The sequence below is a fragment of the Lytechinus variegatus genome, chromosome 4, assembly GCF_018143015.1.
Source record: "Lytechinus variegatus isolate NC3 chromosome 4, Lvar_3.0, whole genome shotgun sequence".
Lineage (NCBI taxonomy): Eukaryota > Metazoa > Echinodermata > Echinoidea > Temnopleuroida > Toxopneustidae > Lytechinus > Lytechinus variegatus.
The window spans coordinates 8,794,907-8,813,980 of record NC_054743.1 but is presented as its reverse complement, the minus strand read 5'-3'; the positions used below and the strand labels follow the sequence as shown (position 1 = coordinate 8,813,980).

Sequence of the window (19,074 nt, the reverse complement as noted above, 5' to 3'; positions counted from 1 at the left end):
ACACCTGATGAAAACTTGTTCCTTGTATTCGCTCTGTAAGAGCGAATGTCAGGGACCATGTGTATTGAACTTGAGCCATACTTTCAACATTAATCCAGATGTTTGCAATCACTGAAGAGCAAAACGAGTAAATAAACAATATAAGTCCCTTCTAGACATAAAGACATTTATCCCTGAATAATCCCTGCACTGTTAGAAAATTTATCCTTAAACTAAAAGAAGTTCCTGCAGCAGAGTCTCGAGAACACCTGTAATCTTACCAGATTGCGTAATCTTACAGGAAATTGGTATTTGGTGTGTGTAATCTTACAAATTTCCTTAAATAAAACACTCTTTTCCCCTTTTTCTAACAGACCTGTTCTGTTAAATTGCAGAAAAATTTCTGTTTCATGAATTTAAAGAATGATTCTGGTATTGCTTTCTGCAAAATCTTCTTTTATTTTTCTGTAAAATCAGGGTTTTTTTTAACAGTGTGTGTATTATAGGCAAGAGGCATTGTTCAAGAAAAGCGCTCCTCACGAACGTGTTCTGTGTCCTTTTTACCTGAGAAGGACCCGTTTTTTGTGTTAATGAATATCCCTTTGAAAAAAATATTCTCATTGCAAAAAGTTGCCACTTATAAAGAGGGAAAATTTGTAAAAAAAAACGTGCCTTAATTTTCATGAGTCTTGTGAGTAAGGTAGATAAGCAGATGTGTACAGATGGGGAACTCAGGAGCCCCCCCCCCCCGCCCAAACGCCCAAAAAAACTTTCGAAATAAGAAAAAAGAGAAAATGAATAAATGGAAAGGGTAAAGAGTGATATTTTATTTTTTTCTGAATATTATGTCAAAATCTATCACAAAATTGGTTTTTCGTCTTAAAAATGTCAAATTTGTTTGGCTCATTCGCAGCTTTACGTGATATTACGTCATACGTCATATTCAGGCCCCCTTATTTTCGGGGGCTCATTACACCACACTAAATAAGTCATTTTAGCTTTGCTTTTCAAAAGAGAATCTTCCATTTTTCCCTGTGCTCCACCCCCCCCCCTTCACTTTCAACTTCGCTCCCCATCCCTGCTAAAAAGGGAACATCCTAAGTATTCTTTTTAGTCACAAACAAGATATCTTATTAAGGAAATTAATAATGAAATTTGTAACTCTAGCTAGAAAGTTGCCGATATCTTATCTGAAACCATCCTAAGCGTATGTCCTTTACTCATGAACAAGATATAACATTCATTTAATATCTAACTAAGGAAAAGTTCCAGATATTCTTACCTGAAAAGGGAACATTCTGTGCATTTATATGAATCGAAATCAAGATAGACATATATCATTATTCAAGACATTAATAATGATAAAGCGAAATACGACCTTGAAGGTGTCCAATATCTTTAGCACAATCATGAGAATAAGGAACATTCTATGTATCTTGTTTTTCATCCATATGGTTCAGATTGCAGCGCCACATCAATCGATCAATCGATCTGCTAGATGGGTTGGAACCTACTCAAGATATTCACGTATATGGTGTCATCACTAACAGGTGCGATCTAGGAACTTGTGGCAGGGGGCAAAATTGTAAAATTTGTTGGTTCATATTGGCGGGGAGACATCGGATGGAGTAAAGGTTGGTTATTATGGTAGTGGGTATGAGACCATAACGCCAAAATCGAATGTGTCGGGCACTGCGTTGTCACGATAACGACGTCAAATCAAAATAGATGAAAAGTCTAATGTCATTATTATTATGTTTCTCAAAGAAGGAAAACACCCTGGGCATTTCTCCTCAGTGAGAATAAAGACTCGTTTGGTCAGGGGTAGTATGTGAGGGTGTGTGTGTGTGTGTAGGGGTGTGTGTGTTATTGTGTGTGAGGGCGTGTGTGTGTGAGGATGTGTGTGTGATTTTCCTCCAATGGTATTTCCTCTATATGACCATGTTGTCTATTGCTGTTTGGCCCAATATCTTTTCGTTCAATAGTCGTTTCTTCCAAGAGCCAGTTAGTCAAGCCACTTCGTCCAAAAGCCACTCCGTCTTAGAGTAATATTTCCTAATAGCCACTTCGTCTAAATACCATTTCGTTTAATAGTCACTTCATAGAATAGCCAGTTCGTCTACCTTCATTTCCAGTTGGTCCAAATGCCAGTCTTATCCAAATGAAAGTTGATCCAATACCCACTTGGTTCAACCGTTAATGGGAGTAGGCTTGGATCCAGTGGGTAAGTGCCCCCCCCCCCCTAAAAAAAGGGGAAAGAAAAAGAAACACAGCACAATGTAGGATGAAATCTATAATTTAGACACAAATAGGGATTTATTAGCGTACAATTCAATTCATCACGCCCAATTTCACCAAATTAAAGCATTTCTATAGTCATGATAGTCATGATGGTGTTGCAATTTATTCTCCTCAAAAAACCAAACCTCATGCTTCTGTAGATTTGACACTTAACTTTGAGTCCTACCTACAGTTATGTATGCATATCGAAGGCCTAACTCTTGTATTTTTAAGAACAAAATGAAAACAAAACCAAAAAAGGAAACTCTTTGAAGTTCTCCTCTTTATTTCCATTGTTTTTTATTCAGAGCTATCAAACCAATGTAATCAAATATTGGAGATTCCATTTTTCGTTTTTTTGTCTCATTTGATAAAAAATACAAACTAGGGTGTGTGTTATATGACTCTGATATTTAAATAAAAGATCAAAGAAACTGGGTAGATTGATGTTTATTATTAGATATTTGATATTTTTGAGGAGCTGTATTTCTAGTTTAGTTTGGTTTTGAATAGTGTTTTTTTTTATTTAGTTTTTGCATTGCTCTCTATCATCGCTCTGTGTCAAGGTGTCAGTTAATTTGGACATTGAATTATTAGTATTGAGCATGTATTTGTAATATATGGAATAATAAACATTTTCGTTCTTGTTTTTTTCTACTTGTGTTTGTTTTTACATTTGAAAGAAATACAGACAAATGATTTCATGAAAACAAAAATATTTTTTGAATTTTTAGATCTGAAGCGAAAAATTATTATACATTGTATTTCTGATATTTAGAAAGTCAATAGTGTTGAAAAACAGTTTTAATCGTTATTACCGATTTTTATTAAAAATGGATCGTTCTATCAGGGGCAGTGCTTTTCCACTCAGATGGTCATTGTTGATATATAGGATAGAAAAATATCTGAAATAAATGAAAACAAAAGTGTAATAGGATTTCTAACGATTTTTCTAAGGCCTTTGATTCACTATCTCATTATTATTTTTTTAAAGAAAATACAGCAATATGGTCTCAGAGGTAGTTGTTTGTAATTATTTAAATCGTATCTTAGTAATAGAAAGGAATTTACTATCATAAATTCGTTCTTTCTGACTTCAAATCAATCGATACTGACGTGGCTCAGGGATCAATTTTAGGGCCATTATTTTTTTAATTCACATCAATGATATTTTCATGACTTGTCCCCTTGTCTTCGTAATAGAAAGAAATGCATTCAATTATTAATTCATTTTTTTCCTGATTTAAATCAATCGATACTGACGTACCCCAGGGATCAATTTTAGGGCCTTCATTGTTTTTAATTGATATCAATGATATTTTCATGACTTGCCACTATTTTTATTTTATTTAGTGACAGTGCACATGTAAAAAGCGAACTCATTTTGATTTACCATCAGATGAACAGATTTTCAACCTCACGAATTTATTTTGCCGAGTGTAGATCAGTTTCGAGCAGTGACAAGCCACCTTGCCTCAGCTGCTGCAAAGCAAATGCATGAATTCATTACAATGCGAGAAATTATACCTGTGTAACATATTTGGCAAATAGCTTCGGCCTCCCAAACATTTTCAAAAGGAAGGATAAAGCTTAAGGGAACTTTGATATTGATTTGAGCTACGCCTACCATTGCTTTTAATCAAATTTCTCCGTTTAAAATAAACAAACTCAATGAAAATAGCAACACAAAAAGAAAATCCTAAGCCATCAATACTTTCTGGATTTCTGCCAAAATTAACTTCAATAGAGGAAAGTGTTGCATTTCACTGAATACATATACAAATTATAATAATAAACACCAGCCTTCCTCCCCTTTGTGAGGCTTTGTCACTATACTAAAATATGACCTTACCTTTGAGTGAAATAGGAGGTTACGTCATTCATGTTCGATCACCTGATTGGAGGGACAGAACCAGTACTTTCATTTCCCGCCCATTTCCGCTTTCCAGATTGGTTACTGCCCTTTTTGACGAGTGGTACGTTTGCTTTCCTTATTGGTCAGTTAAAAATGCATGGCCGATATGTACAAATCAATGTCTGAACCACTTTTCAAAATAGATAAATAGAGGCCTTTCTATCATTTGCAGTTCACTAACATACCACTGGGAGTCTTCCTGCAACTTATCGTACTTTCTTGCGAAAAAGGTCTTCAGCAGCTTCCCATCAGCATTTCTCCGTGTTCAGATATCAAAGTATAACAAAGGTGCTTCGCTGTCGAGTTAAATTTCTTTTCATGTCAAGCTTCACCATAAGCTTTGGTGTTCAATTATTACTTTTATTATTATTATTATCATCATCTTGTTGAATTATTTTCAGTCCGATTTTTTTTATCTTTTAAACAGCACAACATCAAAGAAGTGGATCATGGCTGCTTGTATCTACTTCCTCTTGATGCTGATGGTGTGCCATTGCTATGCGCAGACTTGGCCATCTGGTACCTACGGTCTTCCTAAACCTCTGACTGGGTGTCCATCTGGCTGGGTTGATGGGCGTAGAGGGCATGATACTGAAGACACAAATCCAATCAACATGTGGAGTGTCCCGATTAATCTGGCCGGTTATCAAGGTAGAAGCAACATGGAGCATCAATTCTGCATGAAGACTTTTACTTCTGGTAGCTCCAGCTGGCCAGCAGGGGAGTACTGCATCTACAAATATGGGTCTTGTCCATCAGGTAATTTTGTTTTTCTGAACCTATGATTTGACCTATAATTTGGTAGCATAGGTCTAGATTGAAGCAAAAAGTCATTAAGGATAGGTATCTATTTACGACACCCCTCTCTCAGACACACACCCCCACACAGAAAATAAACGAAACACGGAAAAAAAAGTACACCCAACATAAAAAACCCGAAACCGAGAATTATCGGTGATTTATCATATATTGATCACAAATACAACAGACGAATCATTGTAAAGCTTATATAAGATGATTCCATATTCAGGCATGACTGAGTAAGTAGTCACTTGAAGAGTGGTATCTGGATTTTAAAAAGAAAATCACACAAATTAACGTGAAAAGTTTTGGGGAAAGATGAGACATAGATGGCAAAATATAGAAAACTGAGAAATAATTTTAGTTTTTGAGATTAGGAATGAAAAATTTTGTTCGAAAAATTATTGAAAATTGAAACAAATTCCGGTAATGCACCTAGGAGGTACTGACATCCTTATTACCATGTACTCAGAGTAATAAAAATACATTTCAAACAGAAAGTGAAAGTTTTGTTCCCAAAAAGGGAAACTTTAACAAATGCTTTGCGAACATTTGTATTTAGCAAGCAGAATTCCAATTACACATGAATCTATTCCTAATCAAGATATTCACGTTGGAACTTCATTTAATTTCAGAATGTTATCAGAGGAGGCTGTTTAAAAAAAGTCAATCTCTTGAAAATAAACCTTCACGCGAATCCTCATCTCTTGGAGCCTTTCGGCGGTCATTAAAGACATTATTTTTTAATACTTATGATTTACTTGTTGCTTACGTATGTACTGTTGTCTTCTTTCACATTTCTATATTTACTCATTTGTATAGCGCTGTGATACAATCATTGTGGAGAGCGCTATATAAATTATATTGTATTTTATAGATAGTATGTATATATATAAACCTCGTTGTCTAGACACATAATTGAAATTGCCATGAATAATTGTGCGGAGAGGAATGTTGCATATTTGAATGCACACTTATTTTGGTCAGAGACACTTTCTTAGAGCGTACTAATCAACCCATTTTCAAATTGACTTTTTTAGGATTCCAGGAAAAATTCATTTTATGGGATGATGAAGACACCAATAACATGAATACCAAGAGTGGGACTCTGCCCGATGGCATATACGACAATAACTCATTGTACAAGTTCTGCTGCCGAAATGACGGTGATACTTGGCAGGCCATTTCTCTTCCAACAGGAAACAATTTCTATCTTTTCGCCATAAAGGCTGGGTCTACTTGTCAGCGGGTGAGTCAAAATATTTGTAATTTTCATTTATTGTAGTATTCATAAACCCCCTCTATTCCTTAAAAAATTGACATATCTGTGTCAATATGGTACCTGAATAACACAACCCGACTGGAAAGAACAGCGTCCAACAGGCTACACTGTGCTCAGTGCTCACAGTGTGGTAAACAATGTGTGAACGACATATTTACACAGCCGACTATCATTGTGAATACGCTGCAATCACCCTGTCCTGGTGTCCAGAGTGTGGAAATATCTTCACACTGTTGAATTTGAGCATTTCCATTTCCATCTTTTATTTTTCTTCTTGGGCTGGATGAAATGAATAGATTAACAAAATTGACCAGGTTGTCAGTTTGAATTACCCTTCCGGATTTAATTAATCAAATTTCTTTCTTTAATATTTTTTAAATGTTTACAACATCGATGCATAAAAATCCGACGCGTCACTATCGTTCAGTTTCTAGTTATCTAGCCTCGATATGACGTATGATGTTTTTAGAGGACCAGGTTATCATTGAGTAATCTACACACTAAGAATGTTTGCACCCAAAATGGAACACTGGTATCAACCTCTGGGGATGCAGTCTTGCCCTGTAAGTGGAAAAGGGCCCAAACGTGTGCCCGTTCATTATCATTTGCACGGGACAAATTTTCACTTTATAAGGTTCATAATAATCGACTTTGATAAAGGTTCAAATGTGAATCTTTATTAAATTGTTCATCTCTACACCCTATTAAGCCCCCGTCACATATAGACACGGATCCTCACGGATCAACACGGCAAAGCCGGCATGATCCGGGGAGGTCCGGGATCGTTTTGCCCCGGATTAAGTGTCGACGAGCATTGATGACGGCATCTTCACAAGGGTGTACACGAACCAACACGTCAGCTACACGGACCAACACGTCAGCTACACGGATCTTCACGTTAGCAACACGGACCAACACACAAGCTACCCGGACCAAAACGTCAGCAACACGGACCATCCCGGATTGCTTATCTACCCGGCAGTCCACGCATGACACCGGATGTTTTTGACAGTCAAAAACTGCCGTGTTTGCCTCAAGGACCAACACAGCCCACCACGGACCACCAAGGATGCCCAAGGCACCAACATGGTTCTCTTCCCGGACTATCCCGGATCAGATCCGTGGTCGTCCGGGATGGTCAGGGGTCTATATGTGACTGGGGCTTTAATATATCTAACTGCCAAAGAAAAACCTAGTGGCACCCATTTGTGTCTTTTGGGTGCTGCTGTTGTACCAACCCAAAGGTTCAAATTCGAATCCCTGTTTCTTAGTGTGTAAAGAGCAAATGAAATCAGAATGGAAGGCTGAGAGGCTTTTGTCGAAAGTTGGTGGATCGGGATAGCAGATCATCAGAAGATTTGCACCTGACAAACAATTACAAATAATGTTGTTGTCCAGAGCCACGACACTTCGATGCTGTCCCCGGTCCACCAACTTGTAACAAAAGCCTCTCAGCTCCTCATTCTGATTTGACTTGCAATTTCAAAATAATTTTGTGTTTACTTTCATTAATATTCGAATCACGATCGGAATTTGAAATATAAACAGGTTATTGGCATGGATGTAACAAGTGAGTGGTTCCATTGGGACAATGAAGATTACATGAATGCAGACGGTGAAAGTTCCGGTTCCAACACTCCCTATCCAGGTGCGTTTGACAATTCAATTTCTGAGCCCTTTTCAACTATATTTTTGGCATATGGCATAATGCTTTCATGTTAGATCACAAACCTCTTTGCCTAGTTCATTTGATCTGATTTTTATGAAAATCCCGATATCTTATGCATCAGTGAGCACACAATATTCGAAAATCATGCAAATGAAAAGAAGGTTTAAGGCCTTGGCCCCACTCTGTGTAGTATCTGGTATCGAATGGTTATTTTGGTGTGCGTTACTCTGAAGCCATGTGCGAAGTTTCGTAAAATAACTGTTGGCAGAAGTAACAAAAACGTCGATGAAACAAACCCTAATTTCACATTTGTTAAGAAATCTTGACTTCCTCTCTCATAGAAATTGTGTACATACATATACTTTATTTAGCAATGTCATTTGGCAGTGATGTTTATCATTAACCTATAGGCAGATTTCTGTGCAAAAATGGAATCGATTTGTTAATTTATGGATGAGTGAGCACGCATCAAAGTGAGAAAACGTGCATTTCAATGTCACAGACTCATTTTGAAGGGTAATAAATGAATAATGAAGGCAAATTCGGTTCCAGATGTGACTTACATGTAATTGCTGTTGTTCTTATCATCCATCATTTCTAGCACCACACACTTTCCGAACTCTAAACATTTTCACGGTTCAGCGAGCACATTCGAAAACCTGGGAATGAATACTCTTTATACTCCATTAACGTATTCTTTTCCTAACAATTTCTCAGGATTAGTTGGATTTATGGACAAATCACTGGTGGATCCAGAATTATAAAATGGGGGAGGGGCGAGTAATCGGGGGAGCCACCAACATTTTCCAATTTTATACATGTTTTAACAAGTTGTAGAGGATACTACCATAAACCCCTACGTTGATACGTCACAATACATTGTGCTCACTCAACCATAAACAGACGATATCAAAATTGTGTGTGGATTGGCTAGTAAAACAGCATTAACACCTTAAAATTCACCCCAAAACAGCCCTTGCCCAACTTTGTATTGACACAAATCTGAAAAACGACTCTTTTGACTTTCAAAAATAGTAATTTTTAATTCAATTTTTATTTACTCATGCACAACTCGACCGATCAATCTCATTTTTCCACAGGAGTTGCTTAATGAGTGTAAAAGAACACCTACGAAATATCATATCTCAAAATTATTCCGTTCAAAAGTTACAGTAATTTGATTTAGAGGGGACTTGTTGTGTGTGTGTGTGTGTGTATATATATATATATATATATATATATATATATATATATATATACGTATATTTTGAAAGAAATGGATAAAGAAAACAATGTTAGGCGTATCTTAAATCAAAGTTCCCCAGATCTGACCTTTTGAAAAAATGGCAATGCCGAGAAAATGCCTCTGCCAGGAATCGAACCCGGGAACCAAGTGTAAAACGCCGGTGCCTTAACCACTACACATCAAAGACGAGTTAGTGGCTAGGGCGACCCCGATCCGATTGACCGTCAGATAGACATATTTTCGACACTCTGCCAATTATAATTTCCTTTGTCGGGTGAAGGTGGGTTTTGAACAATGACAGCCGCCATGCCTCAGCCGGATCAAAGGTATTGCTTTGATCCAGCTTTGATATATATATATTACGTATATGTCTACACTCTTATATTTTTGTAGTGTCACCAGACCTGAGTGTCACCCTGTTGATGCTCATTCTATGTTTTTAGATTGTAACTTAAGAATAACTCATCTGATAAATGCATTTTCTAATGCTATTCAATCGATTTAGTAATATCAAGTATGTACACCTGGGTCCCGTAACATGAATGTTACCGATTGATCGTATGCTTGATTTTCATGATTGATTGTGCATTATATTCAGTGCAATCAATCGTAGAAAAAAATGTTCTACGATCATTGATAAGCTTTGTGTTGGTTACGGGGCACAGGAGACGACCATAGCATACCCGAAAACTCGCATTGGTAAAGAAAAAGCTTCATCGTCACTAACTACTATTGTTTCGATCCTAAGTTTTGATCCTCATAAACATGGATGCTTTCAAAGAAAGTTGAGACTTTCCATCATAATTTTATTCTTTATTATATTAAAAGGTGTTTCACTTTCGGGAATAAGGCTGATTTTCTGCTACTACCAACTTAAAAGTGCCTGGCCATCTGGTACCTACGGTCTTCCTAAACCTCTGACTGGGTGCCCAGCTGGCTGGGTTGAAGGACGTAGAAGGCATGATACTGAGGACACACATCCACTCAACTTGTGGAGTGACCCTCTTCACTTGGCTGGTTATCAACAAAGCAGCAGCATGGAACATGAATTCTGCATGAAGACCTCTACTTCCGGTAGCTCTCGCTGGCCAGCAGGAGACTACTGCATCTACAAGAAATGGGCGTGTCCATCAGGTAATCATGTGATTGATATATGAATTTGCGAACCGTCAATGGATGGGTAGCTTCTTTGAATCTGATGATGATAGACCCATATTCCCAATCAATGAACTTGATCTTGAGGTGAAATAATATTAATCATATTGAAAATGATGTTACCAGGCGCGTACGCAGGATTTTGAAAGGGGTGGGGGTTTTTGAGCTGATTTTTTTTTAAATCTCCCGCCCAGTCCCTAAAAAGTGCTGAGCGGGGGGGGGGGGGAGGTGATGATTTTTTTTTTCAGCGCTGCAAATAAGACAATAACATTTAAGTGGGGATGGGGTATGTAACAGTGCGGTCATGACCCGCGAGCGAGCAGAAATGTTCTCGTTTTTGCGTTGAAAACATAACCTTTTTGTCAATAGTTTGTTGGTATCATAGTCGATGCTACATGTCCTTCGGATCGTAGCACTCATGATATGGCCTTGATCAGAACACTAGAAACTTGAGAAATGTCATGAATAATTACGAGCGAGCGGAGCGAGCGAGCCGAAATGTTTGCGTTTTTCCGTCAAAACATACAATTCTTCTCAATAGTTTGTTGGTAATAATTACATATTAGTTGATGATACATGTCCTTCTGCTCGTAAGTCTCATGATATGGCCTTGATCAAGAGACTAGAAACTTAAGAAATTTCATAAATGATTACGAGCGAGCCGAAATTTTCGCGTTTTCCCGTCAAAACATACATTTCTTGTCAACAGTTTGTTAGTAAATCAAGTATTAGTCGATGCTACATGTCCTTCTATTCGTAACACTCATAATACGGCCTTGAACAGGAGACTAGATACTTATGGAATTTCATAAATTATTACGAGTGAGCGGAGCGAGCTAACCGACATTTTAGCGTTTTCCGTCATTTTGGTTTTCATATTGGTAAAACATATTTTGTAAGAAAACGTATGTCTTTGTCTTGGTTCACTTGTATTCATAAGTATACATCATGATAATCATGTATGGCCTTGTTAATGGCGATACCGTGATCATGTCGGCGACATGCGGAAATAAAAGATATAATAAAATGGAGCGAGCGTAGCAAGCGGAAATTTTTTCTGTGTTTTTCGTCGGAAACATGAGATTCTGTTCATTATTGCTGTCATATACATTACTGGGTAGGGGAACTGTCCGTAACCAGACCAAGGAGTTATCAGGCGCTTGCCCGAGGAAAAAAGGAAACAAAAGGGGGGGTTTGAACCCCTTACCCCCCCCCCTTGCGTACGCACCTGGATGTTACTATACTGCAACAAATAACAAGTAAAATTTGAGGGTTGAAATTGAATTTCCTTTTCTTTTATTACATGAAATTGATTAGACATTGAGAATCATAAATAAATCATGAATAAATATGGAGCGTACGTCTATTACGGCAATTACGGTATTCCAAATGATAGTATCCAGATAAAAGTCCAAAGTAAAATCCAGAATTTACTCCAATTTTTTTTTTTTAACAAGTGCACACCTAATTACCAATAATGCATACAGCATTTCCATTTATTTGAAAGCAGGATAAAAGAGCATTGCAGATTAAATGCCTTGCTCATGGGCATAGGTGCCATAGCCGGGGATCGAACTTCGGACCTTCCATGTATAGCCAGGCGCCTTAGACCACTCGGCCACGGCACCTCCACAGTTGGTTGGTTTGCGAACGATGAAACCGATGTTGAAGCACGATGAAAGTTGGTTGGCGAAAGATGAAACCGATGTTGAAGCACGATGAATGACATGAGTCACTGTAATGAGTTGCAATGTCCGTGAAGACGATGTTAATGATGATTTACAGTCAATTTTTAGCAATCCATGGGTTGAAAAGCGTTCATTAAAACAGGTTGATGATCTCGATGAGAACTGAGAATTCCTCTCTAAAAATAACTGCGAACAGTTCATTGATGGCGGGCAAATAATTCTACTGAAGATAAATATTCCAGGTGGAAATAAAGTCTGCTCTGACATAAAGTCTGGCGTGAAACTCTTAGCTCTGATATGATCTGATGAAGTGATCTGGTACGATATGATGATCCTTGAAGAAACTGCGACCTTAATAATAACAATGTAATATAATATATATATACACATTTCAACTATTCTAGAAACTTTTAGCATTCAATATTCTAGAGGCTTCTAGTATTCACTATTATGGAAGGTTCTAGTATTGTTTACATTTTGTCATTAAGAACATTCTGCCCATTTCTAGAGCAGTTTACATTTGAAACGCTCTTGAATGACCTCATTGAAATAAACAATGTCAACAAAAAAGCTAAACCTATTGTTCATTTACACTACCAATACAAGTCTATTGTAAAGCAATCTCTATTAAAACATCATTTGCCTTTAAATAGGCAGAGGCCTGCTTAATAAGAGTTCTTTATCTATTCTTTGAATATCTTTAAAGAGAAGATAACTAAATGAATGTAATTGCTCTTACAATTCTTCTTATATATAACAATAGATGATTTTTTTTGCTTGTCAATTTTTTCTGGTACAAAATCCTATATTTGTGGTTGAAGACCTCTTTTTTGCTTGTCAAAACTTTTGGCGGACGAATTTGCCCCCCTACCCTTTGGAAAATCCTAGGTACGCCACTGATGCAAAAACTTTCTGATCAATCTGTTTCCTTTCTTTTACCCTGCTCATTTTCTTTTTTTTAGTTCTTTGGATATTTGCTTCTTCCTTCCTTTCCGTTTCGTCATCATTTTTCCTCTTTAATGCATGATTGCGAGCAAATCTTCGTAATTTGATTAGATTTCCGATCCTAGTAGCCCTACTGATGTCCGTACGCAGTAGAAAGTAAAATGGGAGTTAACTCCCGATCCCCCCACCTCCCCGAAATTGTGTTAACATATTTAATGATAATCTTTTATATTTTCATAAATTTAATGTATTCCTGTTCGATCCCTTAGTTAAGATTTCCGCCCATTGCAAACGTACTGCCCCTACGTAGAAACGACCCGTCACAGGGCCCTGAGAACGATGCTTTAAGTGGGGATGCTGAAGTGAATTTGAAAAAGAAAAAAAAAGGGTTTTCAATACAAAATGGATATCAAATTGATCCCTGGAAATTTGAAAAGATAAAAAAGAATCGCGAGGAAATGAAGGTCGGTTTGGCTACATTTGCACATTTTTACATATCTTTTAAAATACCTGGGGGTGTTCCCCCGCACCCCCGCTTCCCAGGGCTATGATCCGTCAGAATGATAACAAAAGGTTGGTATTCATGAAGCAGTAACTTTCATCATGGAGGTAGAACCTCCATGCTTTCACATAATGAATGTAAATGCCTTGTAATCATGGAGGTACCTCCATGCTTTAATCATGTTAATCGATCTGAATTTCATACTTACATGTATCATCCTGTAATAGGTTTCCAGGAAGGTTACATTTACTGGGATGATGAAGATAGCAGCAATATCAATACTCATAGTGGCACTTTGCCCGATGGGGAATACACCAATGACACAAAGTACAAGTTTTGCTGCCGAGATGACGGTGTTGTCTCACAGGCTATCAACCTTCCGACCACAGATAACTTTTATCTCTTTGCAGTGGGAGATACTTGTCAGCAGGTTAGTTTTATTGAATGATTCGCCATGAACATTTAAGAAATAGACTTACATAAACCTACCTACATGTATGATAAGTCCACCATTACCAATACATTTTCGCTCGCGCGACATTTGCTAAAAATTCAATTTCATAAGTCGCATACTCGAAAATTCACTTTTGCATACCTATACAAATGACAAATCAACGTGCTGATCATCATACAAATCTGAAAACTCGCTTGTCGAAGATATTTTATTTTCTCGTCGTGACTCACATGACACGACGCAATTGAAGATTTGATTAACCTGAATACTATTCTTGACTTAATCTTCGTAAAAACAAATATTGGTCCAATCAACAGACATCCCAGCCATGGCGTAATTTCATTCAGCAAGAAATTGATCCACAATGTGCTGCACTCAACCCAGGTGAGGTAAATGGGTACCGGTAGGAAGTAATTCCTTAAAAAGCTGTGTGCGCTATTAACGCCTAGCTTAGCCGGGTAATATAGGAGCGCCTTGAGCACCTAACAAGGTGGATATGTGCGCGATATAAATACCCTATATTATTTCTTAATTTAGTTTATTTTCTTAGACATAACACATTAATATAAAGTGTACTGCTTCCCTTGACGTTACAGTGACATTCAAGAATTTGGCAGGTGTTAAATGGGGGATTAATAGTGAAACCAATCATCACCATGATCAGATTGACATCTAAGATTAAACAGGATGTTTTCTTTTAATTAGTTAATTTCTTAGGGCTTGATGTATACATTACAAGCCAGACCATGATTGAATATCAGGAATTACGTTTTAATACTTGCCCACAGGTGGCTGGTAAGACAGTGGTCTCAGAATGGTTCTACTGGGATAACGAGGATTCTTCTAATGCTGATATCCAGTCTGGTGAACACCCATATCTTGGCGTGACTGCTAGCGGTGAAAACATCAAGCTAACATTCTGTTACTACAACTAGCAAGAAGCCACCGCCATTGACATAGCCTGTCTTACCACGATGACGACAAAGTCACGATGATTAAAGTATTTGATTAACTTTTGATAATTGGTGTATGGCCTTTGTTATTGATAACGTTTTTTTCTCTCTTATTTGAAAATCGTTCTTAATCAATGAATATAATCATTTTGGCATTACTATACTATATGTGACTTTATATGCCTATAGTCTTATGTTTGATATATATTCAGAAATAACTCTGTTCTAGTAAAACACGACTAGAAAATAGTTAAATACGACTAGAAAAACAGTTGCACTTGATCATAATAACCAATCCTATTTTAGTGATTTGTTTATAGAATGTTCGACTCTAAAAGAACATCTCTATATTTTAACTTATATACTCGAATAGGATGGCGATGCTTCTATCGAAAGTCTACACATTCATATTGATTTATATAACTTCATACTTTATTACCCCGGGGTATTAATTTTGTGAAATATTCATAGTTAGAAGATTTCCAAATGTGACGATGTTTCTGGTTTCACATGTCATATGAAAATTCGTAGTTATGATACAATTAATCCGTCGAATTTATATTCTGCCAATTAGAGGATCTGTCCGATCAAGGCTTATATAGGAAACATGATCTGTTCTGTGACGTGTGTACACTTTCTCATAATACACAGTCATTATCGAGGATGAGCGGTATATATTACCCCTCCCCCATTTTCCTTATAGTTCAACTGTCTTACCTTCTGAATTGCACACACTCTGCAAAGCAAATAAATTAAGCTCCAGCAAAGTAACTGAACTCCTTGAACTACAATTGGGGGTGGTTGAAATATGATTTGATATGTAGGCCAGTGAAAATTACATTCACGTTGAGTAATAAGTTTATTATCACTTAAGAATTATAGCCCGTGTACCGTGTAATAGCCTAATTTATTAACTTTCAATAAGATCATTTCCTGGTGGGCTGGTATTTCAGCTAGTTATTTTAAATATTTTCTTGGAATTGGATTGAAATAACTATATTGTAATGCCCATTTTTTTTAAACAAATCATTATGAAAAAGGAGGATCATGTAAAAATGAAATTTGAAATTCTAAGATACATTTCTTTTTATATATTTATATGGAAAATATAATGCTTGGTAGGAATTGTTGAATGGTGTCTATTCTATGTTAAAATTAGTAATAATAAAATAATGCATTGGTATCAGGAATGAAAATGTAGTATGTTTTGTTTATTATTTTTGCAAATGAAATCTTATATTTCGTACTTGAAGTAATCTTTAATCTCTTGTATTTCTCATCTTCATTTAACTCCTGCTCGGTTTTGTTCTTCTTGTTCTTGTTTTTCTTCTTGGGATGAGAGCGAGATCGATGAAGTAAGCATCGAAGGAAATGATATCAAGAAAAACAGGTTGGTGAATTGTAGGGAGAGTACGATATAAAATAGAGGGAGAGAGAGAGAATGAGAGGGACGAAAGGGGGGGGGTAGAATTATCTTGCCCCTTATCCTATCCCTACAAAAATCCTTGATCATTCAATAAATTCTTACCATCAGAGACGTCCTTCCATATTTCGGGGGGGGGGGGGGGGGTGGTCATCAATTTTCTGCGCGCCAAATTATAGAACAGAATTCTGCGCACTATAAGCTCACCGAAAAATTGTCAACTATTTATGTTTAATATTATTTTCAAGCGAGTGTTTCGAATGTCTTTTTAAACGTATTTTTGTATTAATTTCGTACATATTTCTTTTTCAAGTTAACAAAATCATGTACCATCACCCCATCCCGATTCCCATGAACACAATACTATGAGTAAGCCTCCATATAGCAAGGAAACTCACAATGCCATAATAAATAATAATAATACATGTATATTTGTAGAGCACACACACCGTCAGTAGACGCTCATGGCGCCAGCCGAGCAACAGTTCTCTTTTACAATGTAAAAATTAGAAATTTATATAAATAGTTCGATTGCTGTTAAGTCGTACATGTAATATTGATTTCTTAAAACAATAAGTTTACTCATCAAATCCAAATTGATCTAAATTTATTATGAATGAATACGATTAATCTCATTTTTGTAATTAAGCTTCAATAACTCAAATTTTGCAAACTGGAAGACTATAAAATAAAAGTTTCATACGCTTAAATAAATTCAGTAGGCGTATACTTGCTAAAGAATGAACAGAATTCCATGAGCTATAAATACATAAAAATAAACCTATCCTCCCAGTAGGCTTATCATAATGTTCATCATTCAATGTTCAAGCTTTAAAAATCGAAAAAAAAATGGAAACTACAAACCTTTTCAGGACACTGGTGTATGCATTTCACCGCTTACCTGTTGACTATTTTGCCTATATAAAGAGTTACTGTCTTTTTTTCCTTTCTTAAATCATCTATAAATAAACTTAATCCGATTTTTGAAATTATGTCAATTTAATCAATTTAATTAAATGTAAATAATTTTTCTTCGATTTGAAAGAAACATACAATTATAATGGGAAATTCGATTGTAGTTTTAGAAGACTTTACTCTAATATTTGTTTATCATCATTGTAATTTGACTATCAGACTTTGTTTAAATGTATAGGGCATGATTTAGATAAAATTTTGATTATCCTCCACCCCTTTAGCTTATGCTCCTAAACTAAATCGAATATTGTAACTTGTCATTTTAAGGGTCGCTTATTATTCTCACTCGTGTTGTTAATGATGTTTTTTGGTTTAAATCAAATCTCTTAAGTTTGAAATATCGTTAAATTCATTCTAAAACATGATGTCACAGAGATATTTCATAGCATGCAACACTACCAGGTTTACATAACTTTGGTTTGCTCTCATATATTATCAAACAAAGATGCAAATTTATTTGAAAGACAGTTAGTTTACCCCAATTTTCCAGAGTATAGTTTAGAATAGATTACCTAACTGGGCGATCACGACACCCCCCCCCCATTTCTCCATTATGGTTCACATCCATTGTATACAGGAAAAATTAAAATATAGCTCAAAATAAAGAAAAAGAAATGGTGTATAAAAGACTTTGGTCATGTGATTATTGCCCTCGACTTCAAAACATTTATATCATTATTTCTCGTAATAGACTTAGTGTATTGTTTTTTTCAAGTATAGCACATGAATTTTGCTACTTGTTCAATTGAATTTTCCACCCTATCCATCGTTTATCTATACATTTTTTCCAATCCTTACGCCTTCGAATAATCCTTTTCATTCATAACATTTAGAATAATGCAATATTTATACTTTAGAACAATTGAATGCAGTTCCTCCAGAAATCATGTTATATCAGGGGGCGCGGAACGGTTTTAAAAGTTGGGGGGGTGACTGGCCATACGAAAATCACAATCAGATGGTAATTTTTACGTTTTTTTACACGAATTTTTGGTAAAAATTGGTGGGGGACTGTAGCCCTCAGTCGCCCGGTTCCGCGCCCCTGATTTTGGCTTACGTGACATGGACTTATGTCCTGATGGCTGAACACCAACCTTATCTTTACAGCACTAGTTAATCATTATCAAATTCATTACGATATAAATATTATTAGGTTTCATTTGTCAAATATTTTTTTTAAAGATAACACAACTTAGCAATAAAAATATATTTCTTGCCCTTTGGTTGGTGTTGGGTGATGGCCAAGATATCCTGATGACAGAACAAATATTTTAACGATATGTACTGAACAGTTAATACTGTTAAACAAATATTGTGAAAAACGTGTATGGAAACTCCCTTTGCTGAAAACATGATATCATATTTGTCATGAGATCATGAGGTTGTTGATTTCAGGCGGGCAAAGGGGGTGTTTCATATTTACATAATTCAGCTCGATGGATAACATGGATAACTGGGGAAAACACAAAAGATTCAGTTCAACGCAATTTGGTGGTGCGAAGAGGGAGGTATCTAGGAGAAGAATTTTTCTGTAGTGACACCTTGATTAGCAACCGAAGTGAGTATTTTAGGTTTAACCTCTCGATTTTCCTGTAGTTACATGGATATCTTTGCATGACTTACATGTTTTTTGTTTAACATATACGCTTCTTCATCGGAAACAAAAGTGAAAATTGGAAAAGAAAACATGATGATGATGATGATGATAATGATAATAATAATGATATACAGATGAAGAATGTTAGCGTAAGAATTATACCCCCACATCATAGGTCAAGTCCATCCCAGACAAAATAATGATTTGAAT

At 36.3% G+C, this 19,074-nt stretch overlaps 1 protein-coding gene across 1 annotated transcript; it reads left to right on the top strand.

Moving 5' to 3' along the window:
* Positions 1 to 4,302: 4,302 nt before the first annotated feature.
* On the top strand, positions 4,303 to 14,851 carry LOC121413306. Its single transcript, XM_041606083.1, has 7 exons — positions 4,303 to 4,462; positions 4,602 to 4,933; positions 6,016 to 6,224; positions 7,806 to 7,905; positions 10,001 to 10,306; positions 13,690 to 13,892; positions 14,705 to 14,851. Exons 2-7 carry the CDS (start codon positions 4,624 to 4,626, stop codon positions 14,849 to 14,851), a joined length of 1,275 nt encoding a protein of 424 aa, XP_041462017.1. The 5' UTR covers positions 4,303 to 4,462; positions 4,602 to 4,623.
* The last annotated feature ends 4,223 nt before the right edge of the window (positions 14,852 to 19,074 follow it).

What these genes read in the sequence shown, in the direction of transcription:
- LOC121413306 (XM_041606083.1), top strand. Translation starts at nt 4,624, where the DNA reads ATGGCTGCTTGTATCTACTTCCTCTTGATGCTGATGGTGTGCCATTGC. An exon ending in GAAATGGGCGTGTCCATCAG is followed by an intron (nt 10,307 to 13,689) that starts GTAATCATGTGA and finishes ATCCTGTAATAG; the next exon opens with GTTTCCAGGAAGGTTACATT. An exon ending in TGGGAGATACTTGTCAGCAG is followed by an intron (nt 13,893 to 14,704) that starts GTTAGTTTTATT and finishes ACTTGCCCACAG; the next exon opens with GTGGCTGGTAAGACAGTGGT.